At 36.1% G+C, this 13,348-nt stretch overlaps 1 protein-coding gene across 1 annotated transcript; it reads right to left on the reverse strand.

The window, feature by feature from the left end:
- Positions 1-2,746: 2,746 nt before the first annotated feature.
- On the reverse strand, positions 2,747-7,872 carry LOC6570300 (procathepsin L). The gene is made up of 6 exons (XM_001996461.2): positions 7,812-7,872; positions 4,133-4,206; positions 3,925-4,077; positions 3,484-3,870; positions 3,200-3,360; positions 2,747-3,142 (listed from the first exon to the last, which is right to left on the reverse strand). The coding sequence occupies exons 1-6, from the start codon at positions 7,870-7,872 to the stop codon at positions 2,947-2,949; spliced, it is 1,032 nt and encodes a 343-aa protein (XP_001996497.2). The 3' UTR covers positions 2,747-2,946.
- Between the last annotated feature and the right edge of the window lie 5,476 nt (positions 7,873-13,348).

Here is a 13,348-nt window from a genome sequence, read left to right on the forward strand (position 1 = left end):
AATTGAAAAGAAGATTGTCCCTGGAGACTATTCGTTAAAGATAATAAGGTTACAAAAAAAGTAACAAAGCACAATTGTTAAGCTTAATGCCAATGTGTTCCATACCTTTGCTGCAAACACAAACCTAAAGCGAAACAAATGATTACGAGACTTCTTAACTTATATAAGGGGAGAGAAATCCGCCAGAGGGTTGAACGAATTACAAACCAGTGAGGTAAATAATGACAAAATTATGTTAGTATTTAGAAAAACAGCAGATTGTTAACAATCTGCCAGATGTACTTAGTTAGTCAGTAAAAAATAATCGAGGGATGTTTGTTCAAGGCATATTTTGAACGGGGTTGATATCGAAATATTAATATATTAATATATTTCGATTTCAGTGGCAAAAACTTCATTTTCGATCGATTGTTATATATCTAATAAAAATATGAATACAGTTTATCTCCTATTCGGGCACTTTCCCTAGTTAGTCAAATTTTATGAAATTTGTTATCGATAGTATTTGTACAAATATCAAAAATACAGGTGTAGAAATGAATTAGTTTGTATTTCATTGGTTAATTAATGAATGAATGAATTTAGGAAGGAGATTACACATCAGGTCTGTATTGCGAATGCAATTACCGTAAATTAATTTAAGTGCTTTGTTTATATAGGGTGTTCTGCCCGTGTCCACGCCTGGATCTTACCCACTTCTCATATTTCCCGTTAAAAAACAAAAGTATGACATGCACATGGGCAACAATCTAAATACAAGCACATCAACATCTACATATAGGCATTTGCCTGTATGCGATAGGCTATTGAAATTGAAAACGATTACAGTAAGGCAATGCCCGGTCGCGGTCCCAATCCCAAGGGTGGTTGAAATTTGAAAGCATATGTCCTTTGACAAAATCAGCGGGGTACAGGGGCATAGAGGCAGATAAAGACTAAAATACCCACTGATGAGTTGGCAATAATTCGGCTGAGTGGTTACTGTCAACAGGCAAATAATAGTAGGTGTTCGTTCAATTTGAGGGCGGGTAATCATTATTACACTGATGCCGTTGATGGTCTTTTGTTTACACGTAAAACATCATGCATGTTTAATTGGGTTAAATTGCTGGGCGATTAACATTTAGAAATGAAATGCTCGGATAATTGAGTTTACTTTGTCTAATTACAAGTACTTTTCCACAGGTAATTTTACTTGTTGCCATAGAAAAACAGAATTAAAGAGCTACACAATTAACTTGATTTTAGTACAGTAAACAACGCATTGCCCGCATTAACAAGAAATAATATCGCTTCAAAAACTACCGTAAAAATATTCTAGTCTTATTGTTAAATTCAATTTGATCATTTTGCGATTTTATTTGATTTTATTTTCGATATGCATGTTTGCATTTTGCAACAGGTGCAGCTTCATTATAAGTCAAATTGAATTTACAGTAAATGCAGTTGTATTCGTTGCGCGTTGATCATCTATTACCTTAGCTGCGCGCTAGTACCTGTTTCGAATTCTTCGCAAGCACACAAGCATATATGTATTTGTTTGATTCTTATCCTCTTTTAGAATTTGATATTGACTTCACCATCTTGCATTTTACAATTCTCAACATGATCAATTTTTTGTGACTTTGTAATTTAAATACCCAACTCGATTTTGGCTTTGACATAAATTAATAGCAGAGTAAAATGTTGCAAAAATATAACAGGCAAACATTAATTCAAGTTGGATTACGAGAACCATGTTCCAGATTTGGACTCCCGAGCTGTTATGGTCTCCATTATACCCTTTTTTATACCCAGTTTCAATTAGTTCAGGGTATAATAAAAATCGATTTGTAAAAATCCCATCACAAAGTAATACTTACAGACGACCATTCGTTTTCCTTAACAATTTCTGTTTTTTAACAGCCTTAAGAACTTTATCAACATCGAAATACTATTTAATTTAGCGGTTGGTTTTTTTTTTAATTAATAGTGAAATTTATATTTGTCGGCAGGTTGACTCCGTTCTTTCTTTCTTACTTTCTTGTTTTGATGGGAGTAGATAGAGTCGATTCTCAGGACATGCGTTATTCTGAGAATCTGCCTTTATTTTAAGATTAAATAACCGAATAGCTTGATCACCTTGTTTAATTTGTAATAAAATTATTATTAAGAGCTGCAATAATGGTGGTTGAATTATATATCATTTCTTTATTTGCATTGTGCTTTTTCTATAAAATTCGCTTTTTTAAGCAAAATTGTTTAAATGTTTAGGAAATCCCAAATTTAACTATTGAATTTTGTCAAAAATTCACGAAATCTCGCGTCACGAATTAACTATGAAGACTGAATGGGAAAAGCTTTTCAATTGCCGTTTGTCCGACTTTCTTGAATTCACCATTTCAAATATTGCAAGAGGACTGTCCAATAAATAGACAGCGGATAGAAATATCAACCAATAAGAAACACGCTGAACCACTGCCTGTATAAGAATTCTGTGTATCCGGAATATTGCTCACCAATTGGAGCAAGATTCACAGTGTGGGCGTGTTTGAAATTCGATACGCATGCGCAATTTTCGAGACAACCCTCAAAAAGCACACAGTAAATTCCAACACTCACCCTTACTTTGGCATCTCAGCCCATAATTTGCCAATAACACGTATTTTGTATTTTGTATTCAACGAACTGTGAATATTGCTTTTAATTTAATTAACTTTTCCAACAAAATTGTGGCATGAAAATTAAATTAAGCCATTGGGCAGGAGTCGAGGCAGCGTGTTAATACATTTTCTCGTGTTTATATTACACATATAATATGATTTTATACATTATTGTATATGTGAGACTTATTACGCATACGTATTTACATATCATGTAAATATGCTTAGAAATCCTTTTTTTACTGCAAAGCATTCTAAATACAATTAATCAATATAATTGCAGCTTTAACACAAATTAAGATTATTATACAATGGCATAAGCTGCATAGTTTGCGATCCCACATAAGTTGATACCCTTGCGTATTCTCATAAAACCGGATTCACCCCATAATTCTCCCCACCAGTTCTTCAGAATCCAAAAGTCTTTGTCAAATCCAATCAAGAGCATAGCATGATTTACAGAAGTTGAACTACAGGCAACGTCGTCATAAATTCCGGCACTGCGAAAAGTTAAACAGAGTTACTGATTACTTAAGACTGTTTATTATATGCCTTACCTATATAATTGAAATGTTTTTGGAGTTGCATTGATGGAAACGGCAACTGGACCAACGTGAACCACAGCTGCTTGAATGGCGTTCTCATCATTTGCGGGTAAAATCGCCCAGGAGGTCACATTGACCACGGCCAGTTCCTTGACAAACTGACAGTCTCCTTTCTAGAAGAACACATATTTCTGAATATATTTGCGTATGCTTAGAGAATGGGAAAAACAGAGGTGAGTTCTTTTTCTATGTTTCTATTTATTGAAATTGATCGTAATGGGATCCAATTTGATTACCTTTGCCGCATATTTGTAGTCAAGTGATCTCATGAGACCACCGGTGGCCTGTAGATACGTCAGGGTGTTTCGCAATGAACCGCCTATGCAACCATGGTTACCATGAGATACACTGCAATCGACAATCTGTTGTTCACTAAGTGCCAGTAATTTTCCGGTGCGCTTGAAAACTTGTCCTTCGATACTCTGAGCTACACTGAATGCATAACAGGAGCCACAGCTCTGTTGATTATACGGTGGAGTATTAAAGCCTTTTTTACGCCAGTCAAAACTCTCAGGAACATTATTCATTAACGGAGATCCTACAATATCAGCAATATTATCCGTAGTAGAATTCGGTGGGCTCCGCAGTAAACGTAAAAAACCTTGCAGATAAGAATCGGTGTTCTGTGAAAAACAAAATATACAAATTCTGTTATACGAAAGTGTAAACATAAATACCATATCTGCCATTGTGTTTGTTGATAATCTAAAGCTGCTCTTTCCAGTTTCGTAAAATTTATTGTGTTCGTTGACAATTCTTATGTTTTCTTCAAAGGATTTATAGCTGCGTATTTCATCATGTAAACGCATATAGCTTTTGTTGTTTATTTTCTGTAAACGAAATAAATTACTAGAAAAAATCAAACAACTGTGTTACTTATCATACCTTAAAATTTTCAAACTGTTCATTGTTTATTGGTCTTAATTCGTTTTGTTGGCATTTAATTAAATTAACATTAAGCAAACAATAAAAGCAGTGTAATAATAATACATCGGTCCGCATTGCTGCAACTGTATTGGAGAAGTAAACTTTGAATATGCAGCTCATCACCATATTCATTCTTTCATTGCATTGTTAAACTGCAATTCAGCAAAATTTATTTATTTATTTATGAGATTTAGAGGCGTTTATAAAACTCCAATATTGCATATCTTTGCAATCTGTGCGGAAAAATTAAATACTTATTAATATTTGTTAAGCTGAGCGTTAAGCTAAGTGTCAGTACGACATTATTAATTATGTGCCACAGTCTAAATAAATTTAAAGAATAGTCACATTTAAAAAGTAATTTGCATTTAATGAATGCATATTTTAATATTTTGCTGTACAAGCGCTTACAGTAACGCATAATAATGTATAAAAAGATAAAAGAAGCGCAGACGTTGCTTGTATCTAAAAGTTTAAGCTTCAATTAAAGCATTTTTGTGTGCAGATTTATGTATTTGTGTCCAAATGAATATAATACGAATACGGGACTAGGGTACTTCAATTCACCGTATTTCTTAAATGAGAACTCGCGACTAGGAATCTTTTACATGATTTTTTGGTCTCGATAAGTGTGCATGACAACTAAATCTCTGTGAAAAGAATGCGGCCTTTCGGGGTAGTTCATTTCATTATATATTTGCATGCTTTAAATTACACGCAGAACGTGAATGTTCACATAATTAGCCTGGTAATAAGTATCGTTAATTGGTTATTAAATTTATTTTTGGCCGGCTGTTGAGCATTAAATATGAACAGAATCCCTCCAACCCATTTGCAACATTGTAACAAAAACATTATAAGCATTTGTAAAATAAATGAAAGCAAGCAATTTATACACCAAACACACAACAATTTATTTATGTTGTAGATAAACCAGCCTGACTGTTGCCAGGCATGCTCGCTAACATTTTTTACGAATAAACTCTGGCAGGTGTTTCCTCGTATCTGGCAGTACTTTTGGCGTATATTCGACAACGTTGGTAGCTCGTGTAAATACGTATTGCCAGATTGGTCTCTGGTCTTGGCTATAGAAATAAAATATGCAATCCAATCAAGCTGTCAGTATGGGAACGCCATGAGATGTAAATTTTACAACCGTTGTCCCCGTAACTGTTGTACAACGGTTACTGTCAATACTCCATATATTTTTGTATAAGCCCCCAAAGCTTTTGTCAGCAATAGGTAAAGTTTATACTTCAACCATAGTTTATTATTTGACTATAAGCAATGCTTTATCTAAGCTAGTGTATTATCAATGGATTCCAATATTTGGTTTGTGTCCATGCCTTGTTTCGTCAAGTGTGGACACAGTTTAAGCTAGTACATTTTACTTCCCTGTTTTTTCTAATTTTGGTAATAAAAGCCATTATTTTGTGTAATCTTCAAAACCTAACTCCGCCACCTATTGTTCATATGTTGACTTACACTGTGCTTAGGCGTGTAACTGTTTTACAAATCCTCCAAGCTTTTGTCAGCAAAGATAGTATATTAATTGGCTAAGCGCTATTTGGTTTGTGTCCCAGCTTGATGTTTGCATGCCATTTTCCGTAATCTCGGAATAAATTCGGAGTGTCTGTAGATGGTTGTATTGGTGAGGAGGTTGATGGAAGGCAGCTTTTCCCACATCTCAATTTAGATGAACATTTATGAACAACTTATTTTCAAATAGCGCACTTTTATTTATTTGGCATATTGAATTAATTAAGTATTCATAACAAATGTATGTGTAAGTCTTAAAAAAATGAAATAAGTCAGAAATGAACAAGTGGAGAAACTCCCATGATGAATTTGTTGCGCATAAAATATTCATTTTTGTGGGGTTATTTATAAATATAGACCCAAATGGCTTACCCTAAATTATTATCAGATGGGGTTGCTTTTTAAAAAATGTTGCAGATCAGTTGAAAACTGGCAACGTTCCTCTCAATAGTATTTTGTTATAATTTCTGTTATCCTAATCCATTGACCTAAAAGAATTCCTTAAGCAGAATGCTTGCTGAAACTCGAAGCAGGTTAAAGGGAATCAACTGTGACAAGGGAATCAACTACGAATGTGGCCCAGACTACATATTGCATACACTCCACACTGTGAGGGTATTGAGATTTATCTTGAAAATTCTTATCACATGTCAATTTAGTTCCACTTGATGGGTTGATGTCGGGCGCAAAGCGTAAAGCCAAGCGGGATCAGCTGTTATTTTTCACGTTGCGGTTCGTTCGACTCGAAAATTAATGACACACAAATGAAATGTGGAAAGTGATGCTGTCAACAACACTTGTTGGATTATAGACATCAGCAATATTGCGAGCCAACCAACAAATAACAAAAAAAAAAAAACAATGAAACAGTGAAACTCTCCACGATTGCAATTATGCAATACATTTTAAGCAGCTCGCTTCTGGTGCAGAGTTTAAAATAAGTTTAAGTTTAAAGAAAAGGAAAAAAAAACTCGCTTTAGCTTAATTAATAATAAAACAAGTAAGAAGACATCATTTTAATATTTGAAAATTAATTATATTATTATTTATTTATAAGACGTAGGGCCTTAATTATTAATAAGCATATTTAGTAGTAGTGGTTTAATAATTATTAATACTAATAGTTAGTAGTTGTTGCTGAGTTTTATTAATAACAAAACCAATTGTAGAATATTAATTATTAATTATTGTTAGAGGTTAAAAAGCTATGAGTATGCAAATCTAATTAATTAGGTGAGAGGAATTCGCAGCAAGCCGCTGAATCTTTTTGAATATAGTCCTACAAATATATATGTTCTCATTTTTTGGGTATATGTTATATTTTTCGTTTTGTTTGGAATTGGTGTCGCATTTGATCAGCAACTTAAATCCCAATCTCGAACTGGCAAACTCAACATTTTATTAACGTCAAATATTTGACGCTTCAGCACAGCAATAAAACGCATTAGCTCTGCTTGACTTGTTAATAATCCCGATACCAAAATTATAAATATTTATATATATATATATACACGACACAAACAAGAACTGGTTTGCATACATTCATATATATATATATATATATATATATATATATATATATATATATATATATATATATATATATATATATATATATATATATAGAAGTTCCTATGTAAATACCACGATAAGCTGTCGAAACTGATTAACCTGCAACTTTTTGTTAACGTCTTATTGCCAGAGTGATTCTAATATTAATCTAGACCTACAAATGACAGACAAGACAGGCCTGCTTATAATTACACTATGCTAAGAGCCCCAACTACCCCCAACTATCCCCCATTCGTAAAAATAGTGCCCGTTGCAATCTGAATCTGAATCTGAATGTGAATCTGCCAGTATGTCTGCCAATTACCAGGGCGAATACCAGGAGCGAGTGCGAGTGCGCATTGCCTGGAATTCGTTGAGGTTAGGTCTAGGGTGCAGAATTCACAAAATTTACTTTGAGCAGCTTTGTGATGCTGTTGGTGAAGCTCCCTTTTTCCTTTTCCAACTCAATGGTTAATTGCCCAGTCAACTGGCAGCTCCCAGCTCTGAGTGAGAGAGAGCGAGTTGAGCTGGAGTTATATTATAGGACTCTCTGGTCTCTGGGCCACGGTGATGACGGCCATCCACCGCAGTCGCGACCAAATCCTCATTGTAATTGTCGTCATAGCCCATCGTCATCCTTATACTCGTCTGGGCGCATCGCATTGTTATTGTATAAGCGATTGCTGTGTTGTTCATTATTGCGTTTAAAGAAAATAATAATAATGAAACGAAGCATTGTTCGCAACTCGCTTACCCTTATATATATATATATATATATATATATATATATATATGTAAATATATATATATATATAGTGATTAAATATATACTTAATAATAGTATAATTCGTACAGGGTTGGACAAGCATATGCAATGTCCGACTGCTAATTTAACTTAATCAACAAAATTACGCCTTTTTCTCGATATGATGAACATTAGTGTTTAAAGAACAGGAATTTGTGTGGCTCACCAACAAACACGCACGCGTGCACAGGCACAGACATAGGCACAGACACACCCCAAACAGGCGCAGGATCAGGAGTATCTGCGGTGGTGGGCCAGTCGGCGATAAACACCTCATTCGTATTGAATGCTCAGCATTTGCCGCCCTCCAATAGATGGTAAAAAACGTACCGTTATGCATTCTATGGAGTGGGTATCTTTTTGATTGTTTTTGGGATTTCCATTATTTCATTTCAATGATTTTGAATTCATGGAAATTGGCGTAACATTTGTTATACAATAATTTAATTTTTTCTGCTTTGTCCACTGTTCACAGGAATATCACATGCTGAAATAATAAAACCTGAAGAGCAGACAGTTCCTAATTCAGAAATTCATACTTCGACAAGTCATTCAGACGATTACTTTGCATATAAGGCGAGAAATATATAATAACGAAATATATTGATGCCTGTTATTTACAACTGCACAACTTTAATCGGTAATCGTTCATCGTACTAACAAAATGTTACCACAAAAAAAATAACACATCTGTCTCTATTCAGAAACGCAGTGGTAGTCTTCTGGTAGATTCGACCGTCAAGACGTCAACGTAAAGGAGCATTCCAGGTGTATTTAATAGCTGGCGCTCCTCTCCCCTGTTTCCCATTCAATCATCTTGCAAGGTGATAAGAATCAGTTGGATGTGTCAACGTGAATCGCATCAATGATCAAATATTTATTGAGAATGTTTCTCTCTTTACTTAATGACATAAATTATTTACTGGTAAGCAGAAACGGACAGGTGGCCAGACAATTGTCCCAATTTTTGCCGATCAACATTTTTAATATTTTACATATAGTTGTATATTCTAAGCTTATTACAAATATATAAAACGCATGTCATTAATTTGATTTGATTATTATATTCTTTATTTTATTTATTTCTCTTTAAATTGTGACCTGTTTTCAGTTCACATTAAATAAATAAATAAATAAGTTCAATGTCTTCCTACTAATCAAAACATAAAATAGGTAGCTTGACCTAAAATATTGCCGACTACACAGGCAATTAAAAGAACTCGTGTAATCCTTAATTTCATGTCGACCTACAGCTTAGCTATGGTGACCACCTACTAATCCCTTTTACACGTGCATGTTTCGAAAGTATGTACATATTTACATACATCCAATATGTGTGTATATATACGTACATATGTATCAGTTTGTTTGGGCATGTATTGGATGTTTGTCATTGAATTGGGGGCTCAAAACAAATATGTGTGATTATCATAGCCAGCCGTCCATATAATTAATTGCATTTTGTATGCTTGATATATGTAAATTTTGTTGGGCCTTATCGGCGATTCTTCATCTCGACTGGCGGGCCTAGTCATTGGACTTTTGGCCTACCCCGTTCCACCCCCACACCGTGCCCAAAAAAAAGAAAAAAAAAGAATGTCGATATGTCTGATTAACACAATTGGTCCTTGTCTGCTCTGGCACTTGATAATTGGCAGCCAGGCGACCATCGATCGATAACAATAAAATTGTTAAAAGCGCAAAATGCCGCAAAGTGTGTAATTTGTCGAGAACAGGGACTGGGACAAATGATTCAAACGGTAGTACAAAGCAGCCGAGGCAGCCCCGGCAACCCGTGCAATGAGCGCAACAACTCTATTTGAATTCATCAACGGCGTGTTTAAGCAGTTTGTCAGCGACACGTGGCCGAACGACTGTTCCTTCTAGTTCGTTGGCAACAGCAGGCGGTTGTTTCTTGGAGTGGGTTGGGGACCGTCGACCGTCGACCGACGACCGACGTCCGACTGTGCCGGTGACGTAAAGTCTCAGTAACAGCAGCAGCATCATCATAAGAGCAGAGTAACCCTTACCGCTTAGAAATAGTGCTGCCAGTGAGGTGCACTAAATAGAGATTTACACGCCCGTACGGGCTGAAAATGGTCAGTCTGCTTGTGGTTGTCAACGCGATGGATAAACGTTAATATGCTATTATTCGATCTATATTTATTCATATACTGCAATTCTTTCTTTCTCTTTAGTGAGAGGAGGAGCTCATTTCAACCGTATGCCACCTTAATTTCTCCTTGGAGAATTGTCATTTATTTTGACGATGCTGAACCCTTTGACAGGATCCAACTCCAAATGGTGTCTCGGCATGTGCCAGATTTTTGCACATCCGTTCGTTGCGCACAGTTGGAGAATGACTCCTGCTCATTTTCACAATGCTGTGAGAAAAACATTTTAATAAGCCATTGAAATTAGTTTCAATTTACTGTCGATACCAATATTATAAAGAAGAGGTCTTTTCGTTTGATTTAAATATGCTGTAGATGTTTTATATAATTCTGGCATCAGAAAAGCTTCGAAATTTGATTATTTTTTTTAGCAAACATAGCTAGGCTTCAAATCAAACTATTGACCATTAGTAGAATGCTTGTTTTCTTGGCTTAACACATTGATACAAATACGAATGGCGCTGAGAGCTCTTCTAAGACATAATGCAAGCATCGTGTTCAAGAGTTTCGAGAAAAATATGAAATACGTTGAGGTGTAAACCCGTTGTATGATTAAAATGCCAACACGTGGCTTTTATTAGATTTCAGTAAACACAGATTATCAAATATTTAACGCCACCCAGAACAAGGGAGGTTTGCTGATTATTATTGTTATTACTTTTTTCACTGCATTTATTAATGAACCAATTAAGGTGTCTATCTCAAGTTTGATAGTTTCTTATTAGAATTAAATATACATATACTTGTAAAGTGGCATTTATATATTATACATATCAAAATGTTGGGCAGCTGACGAGTCTAAAGTGTGTCTACAAAAACGTTTATCCTATGCTTTTTTTTTGGAATTTTGGTTTGCGAAAGTAAAAAGGCTCGTGAGCACGCTATAAATCCCAGCAATAAATTAATAAATTATGGTAGCTTTTAGTAAGCAAATATTTCGAATCAGATTCGGCACGCTTCTTTGTTAATTTCCCGTGCACACGCACACGTCCACCCCCGAGTCCGAATACACTTCACGGACACAATGCCAGCAATCTGACAAACTGTTGTACACCATTCCATTCCTCTGGTAAAATGGCGTGCAGGACGTCGGGCCTCTATGATTGTGCGCAGTTATTTAAAATAATATTTCCGATTCCGGCAAGTAATAAGCGACGCGTGCAGACCGAGCTACTGGATCATTCAGACCTAGAAGCTTGGGCCGGTTTATGGTTATCATTGTCATTGTTCGGAACAGCTCAGATAGCTGACGAGAACGAATCTTCGATATACTTAAAATTCAAATAGGAGCTCAGTCAAGCAATGATTTCGATTTACCGATGGTAATTTTCGATAATGTCAGTTCAATATATATACATACAAGTCTCTGATTCTGTTTAGAAAAGTTTAGATATAAACAACATAAATTGAACAAAATGTAATTAAAAAATAAATAAATATATATGTTAAGGTGATATTTTATAAAAGTTGAGCCTTCACTTCACACGTACATGTTATGCATGTATATATTCTTAATCGATATTGATATTAACGAGTGCGTGAGAGACGAATGAGAATGATTTGAGCCTCAGGTATGGAAAGGCTGGCGTTGACACATCCCTATCCCGCCCTTTCACAATAATAACAATAACGGCAACAGTAGTATGCATTTTTAGTCAAGCCGAAGTCCACACACAATGGCATGATTTCGCTTAATTGTTTACTTCAAGGGTAGGCTTGGCTCGGATCGGCTCGGCTCGGCTCAGCTCAACGCACCCCTAAGTAGAGGCTGACTGTCAAAGCGAGTCTGCCCCTACATCTGTCTAACAAACCGCCGACAAACTGCATTACTGCTTCACGGCGAGTACTCAGAGTACTCGTATCTCTATGTCTGTATCTCTATCTGTATACTGTGCAAACATATATACTTCTATTGAGAGTATGCAGTGTAACTACTTTGACCTCTATTGTTATTAGTTATTATACATAGAACCTTGCCATCACCATCAGTTTCTGTTGTCTGTTGTCAGCATCGGCTGCGGTTTTTTGGTCTTCGTCTTTGTTGTCTAAGCTAAATTATACTCTTGTCCTCCTCGCTCCTCTTGTCCCTCAATAGATGCTCTGGATATTGCATTTTCTATTCATTCGTTTTTTTTTTCTTTTCTAATAAGCCTCCGACTTACGTTGACTGTAACTGCGGCTGAGTCTGTGGCTTATGTTTCAGCCTGGACCATGAGAGAGAGAGAGGTCTTCCTTCGGGTCGGGGTCGATATACCGATGTTTGGTTTTTGGCCGATGTTACGCATATTATCTTTTGTTTGTTCTCTTCCGCAGCACAATGAAAATAATAGTGCACTGTTGTTTGGAAACTCGTTTCTATCGGCACCTCTGGATCGTCAGCGATTTGATGCCAGAGGTAATCAATAGGCCAGCCTCCCTGCACACCAAAAACCCAAAACCCTTACTCGTGCCCCGGTGGCCGACAGCCATTCGACTTTTGGCTTCGGCCTCGGAAATAGTGTTTTGTCGTACCCCATGTATGAGAAAAAGGAACAAGTGTGTCTTGGGGCAGATAGCTCTCACCTAACTTGTATACACTCGTAGCTACAGAAATTGAGACTCCTGTTTCTACATGTGGCATTATCACAGTATAACACTGATAAATATATGTATTTCTTTGCATGTTGTCTCAAAGCTATAGCGTACAATCTTCCCTATTTGTTGGGTATACCAGTTTACTGTTTTTTTTTTATAATGTAATATGAAATAAATTAAAATGTTTCACACATTCCAGATAAATCAGATTCGTCACCTTCACAATTCTCCATGAAATTTTCACCACACTCCAGGACCGTGCCAGGAATTTCGCTTTGAAGAAACCCTCGACTCTTTTGCTGGTCTGATGCCGACAGTGTGGGCGACAGAGCGACCGTTGATGCGTGTGACTTCAAAAATCCCAAAAACGTGTCGGTCCGCATGTTAAATTTGACGTTCTCGTGGCCCAAGCCGTAACTGCCGCCGGTTCTGAGATAGAATGAGTGTTGCGAGAGATTTTTACTAAGGCTGGCGCAAGTTGTAATGGGGTTGGGGTTTGAATTGTGTTATGTGGATGCTTCCGCAATCGTT

This window comes from Drosophila grimshawi, unplaced genomic scaffold, assembly GCF_018153295.1.
Source record: "Drosophila grimshawi isolate 15287-2541.00 unplaced genomic scaffold, ASM1815329v1 contig_80, whole genome shotgun sequence".
NCBI lineage: Eukaryota > Metazoa > Arthropoda > Insecta > Diptera > Drosophilidae > Drosophila > Drosophila grimshawi.